General features: G+C 46.7%; 1 protein-coding gene across 1 annotated transcript in view; it reads right to left on the minus strand.

Annotated features, from left to right (window-relative positions):
- MUC20 (mucin 20, cell surface associated) overlaps positions 1-1,880 on the minus strand; it is a 9,799-nt gene extending 7,919 nt beyond the window's left edge. Inside the window, exon 1 of the mRNA XM_011385268.2 lies at positions 1,803-1,880. Within this exon, the coding sequence (XP_011383570.1) occupies positions 1,803-1,878 (76 nt within the window). The 5' untranslated portion in view covers positions 1,879-1,880. The remainder of the gene's footprint in view (positions 1-1,802) is intronic.
- Positions 1,881-4,200: the final 2,320 nt, after the last annotated feature.

Genomic DNA, 4,200 nt, shown 5'->3' on the forward strand with positions numbered 1-4,200 from the left:
ACTTTCTATGGGGTAAGGACCAGAAGAGAAGAAGAACGGGAAAGCTTGCAAAGGTTATTAAGCATCCCTCCCTGACCATGTCCTTTCAAGGAGTCACTTGAGAGCACACAACCTATTTTAATACAGTGAGAATTTGAGGCTGTACCCACATGCATATTGAGTAGGTCATGGCATTCGCTCTCATTACTCGTTCAATGTAGCCTAACTACACACACCAATCACACTTTTACAAGAATATACTTTCTTCCCCCCACTTCAAAGTCTGAGATATTTCTCTGAGCTTCCTTGGTCCTCACATGGTGGAAGCAGAGCCTGTCTGGGTCAGCCCACAGAGACCGAAGCCCAAACAGTGGTTTGAGTTCCTGGGATCTGACCACTGACCTCCCTTGACACATTTTCATCCTTTTCCAGGAGCCCTATGGTGTCTTCCTGCTGTGAAACCTTTTCATACTTCCCAAACTCATAGTCTCTTCATCTCCAGGGCTCTCATAACCCCCCCCCCTCATATCTCTTACCCGCCAGGGGTCTTCTCAAACAGAAGACCTCAAAACAGAGGTCTTCTCAAAGCCCACAGCCTGGTCTCTAAAGGTCCAGAATGTTGCAGCTCTCTTGCTTTATTCCTCAAATCAAACTGGGGGAGAGGAAATCGTGTAGACTTCAGACCCTGAGTCTGAGTCCCCTCTCCGCTGCTTGCTCTGCCGCTTACCAACCGTGTGACCCTGGCCAAGTCTTCCAGCTCCAAGCCTGCACTTTTCATCTGTATGATGGAACTAGGGGTCCCTATTTCATTGTGAAGATTAAATTAAATTAAATGTAAAGTGTGCAGCACAAGCCTGGTAGATCAGAGTGCACACAGCGGGTGGTATTTCCTGTGGTTAGGCCTGTGTGGCGTCAAATCCTGCCTCTGCAGATCCATTACCTAATCCTGGTAAACTTCCATCTCTTCACCTTTGAGGCAGGGAGAGAGTAAGAATTTTACCTCTCTCATAGAGTTATTGTGAGGATTCGAAAGAGTCTACAGGAGTATATGGGATATCTCTGTACCTTCCTCTCAATTTTACTGTGAACTAAAACTGCTCTTAAAAAATAAAGTCTTTAAAAAAGAAAAAAAAGGTAATGCACGATAATGATGGTTCATTGATCATACACATGTACCATTCTAGTGCAAGATGTTGATAGCGGGGGAGGTTGTGTGTGGAGGGGAGGGCAGGGGTACGTGGGAATCTCTGTACCTTCCACTTAATTTTTCCGAGAGCCTAAAACTGCTGCTAAAAATAAAGTCCATTAAAAAAATAATAATAATGCATGTGACAAGCTTGGCACAATTCCTATTATAGATTGATGTCAGTTTTCTTCTTTCATAAAAGCCCTGCCTCTCAGAATCCACCCTCCCAGGCAGTCTGTGACAGTCAGACTTTTCACACAAAAACTGCATTTTAAAGGATAAACTTGGAGGAGTTAGAATCTTGCCAAGCCACATTCTTCGGCTTTAGTCAGATTTATCACCAGCCTGCACCTCACTGCCCCCCGCTTGCTCACACTCCCTCAGTCATAAAGAAAAGGACAGCGACCTTTCAATGACATTACTCATTTTTATGTTCCACAGCGGCACACATGCTTAAGAGGACACACTGCCATTTTCATACTCTTTATCAATAATAGAAATACTTTGCATACAGCTTTATGGTTAATTATAATTAGCCCAAGAGAGCTACACTCACCCACAAAGGGCTGCCAGGACACAAACTCACAACCAGAGCCCTGCCAAGACAGAAGCCCGCAGAGCCCTCTCACCCCCTTACCTTCAGAGCTCCCCGGGGCTGCAGCCTGCCAGTAGCAGAAGTAAAGGGTCAGAGTCAGGCCCCAGAGAGAGCCCATCCTAGCTGGGGCTCCAGCCACTGCTGCCCAGCACACTTGCCCACTGCCTGTCACTGCCACCTGTTCCTGCTTCCTCAACCCAGGGAGGAGAGGCGGGCCACCTGTGTGGACAGGTAGTTTCCAGATCACAGCCAGCTGATCACAGATGCACAGGCTGAGAGCTGGCAGGTTGTGCATCAAGGGCTGTCAGCGAGCTAACCCTCCTGTTCCACTTGCCCAGTGACCTCTCCTCTCTGAAGTTTGATTTAAAGATATGGGATCATTTACAGTGATTCTCACCCCTGGGTCCTGCAGCCAGGGAGGCCAAGGAAAATGGTGCTCATACGTATTTTCTTCCTTCCCACCACCTTTCCCTCTCCCCACCACCTTATGCCTGGGATTTGGGCTTTTAGTTAGATGTGGGTCTCGTTCCTAATCCTAGACTCATTAGTATGACCTAGGGCAAACTTCCTAAACTGTTAAATGGGCATAATTCTTACCTTGCTGGACTGTTTTGTAAGGATTACATAAGGGAGAGTAAACTCTTACACAGTGCCTGCTACATACTGGGTGCTCACAGAAAACATGCATCTTTGGTGCTCAATAAATGAGCAAGAGCCCTGATACTCACTCCAATCCTCAAGCAATAGAGAGAAAGGACAGCCCCCCGGGGCCTGGAAGAGACAGCTCTGGTCCTAACATTCTTCCATCTTCACATCCTGTGATTCTGGACCCCAGTCGAAGGCAGGACATGTCCCTCCACCAGAGGTATTGGGTAGAGAAGGCACTAGCTGGGAGAAAAGAAAGGGTAAGTGTGCTGGTTTCAATCATAGGGCCTAAGAGAAGGGAAGTGTGAGGGTGATGACTTAGGGAAGCTTAGGGGATTTGGCCAAAAAGAGGGGAATGAAGCTGCTGAATAGATATCCAAATGCCTTAGAGAAGAATCTTATCCCCACAAGGAACCAAGAACACGAGCTGTTATGGCCAGACAAGGTACCCTGGGGATCTTAGGGCAGGGGTTTTACGATGAAAGCAGCTCTAGGATAGAGAAAAAGCTGGCTGGACTGGCATTGAGAAATCACAAAATCTTTAGGCTTGAAGGAACTTTAAAGTGGGATCAGAGAGTCTAGGTTCTCTTTCCTGCTTCTTCCCTCATGGTGGCCCAGGAGCTGAGTGATCTTGGACAAGTTATTTGCCTTCTCTGGGCTTCCGTCATCAAGAGCTTTGAAATCTTCTTGACCATATGGTCTGAGGTTCTGCATTGGGTCTGTGACTGTCTTCTAGAACTTAACCCTGCATTGGATAGAGGGCTCTGCTGCCTGGAAGAAACAGAGAGTCATTCCAGGGTGTGTGGTAGGAAGGAGAGTTTATCAGAAGAGGCTGAGGGGTGTCTACATGGGACACCATCCAGCACTTGGGGTCAGGGATCATGAACTCCAGTTCCAACTACACTGTTAATCTGTAGAGTACTACAGACAGGCGGAGCCTTTCCACCCTTCCATTCACCCTCAGTTCTTCACTCTATAAAATGGGAGGATGGATTTCCCCTTGGGGGATTTCTGGTGGGGAGAAGAGGCCTGGGACCACAGCAAGGATCTGAATTCTGTTCAACATTGTTTCGTAGTGTGTGATCTAGCCTGAAGCTTCCTCCTAGAGAAGAGGAGGAGAAATCTAGCAAGAATGCAGCAAGAATGCAGCTCCTTCGGCCACCTCCCTTTCCCCCTGGGCTACCTCTCTGTCCCACCCTGGCTGGGAGAGGGACTTCCTCATTCCAACAGCCAGTGGCTTAATCTACAAACAGAGGTATTCCAAGTGCCTTTTCCACCCCCACCACAAACTCACCCGTCCATTTCCTTTTTGTTGTTTTGTTCATCATATAAATGACCAACAGCTCAACTCCAGCCATGGCAGATGAGGAGATGAAGAACCTACTGGGAAGGAAGCTGAATGCTTCCCTGGGTTTGCTGAATTTTGTCTGATCCATCTTTCTGTGTATCTGGGGTAATTTCCAAGCTTGGGCACATGACTGTTAGCTTTAGGGCCGTAATAATCTATTCAGATCCCAGACCTTTTTTTTTTTTTTTCAGCCAAACTCAGCTCTCACCCTGAATGAGCATAGGAGGCTAGTTTCATTATTTTAATAAACATATTTGGAGCACCTACTATATGTCAGATACTGTTCTAGGTGCCTGGAGTCCATCCCTTAGTAAAACAGATTCCTACCTCATGGAACCAACTTCCTAGTGAAGAGAGATGGCAAACAATAAACATAAGTAAGTGAATTATATAGGGATAAATACTATGGAAAAAAAGAAAAAAGAAAAAAAACTGGTGTCCAGTGGT

The sequence above is a fragment of the Pteropus vampyrus genome, unplaced genomic scaffold (assembly GCF_000151845.1).
Source record: "Pteropus vampyrus isolate Shadow unplaced genomic scaffold, Pvam_2.0 Scaffold680, whole genome shotgun sequence".
In the NCBI taxonomy this organism is placed as follows: domain Eukaryota; kingdom Metazoa; phylum Chordata; class Mammalia; order Chiroptera; family Pteropodidae; genus Pteropus; species Pteropus vampyrus.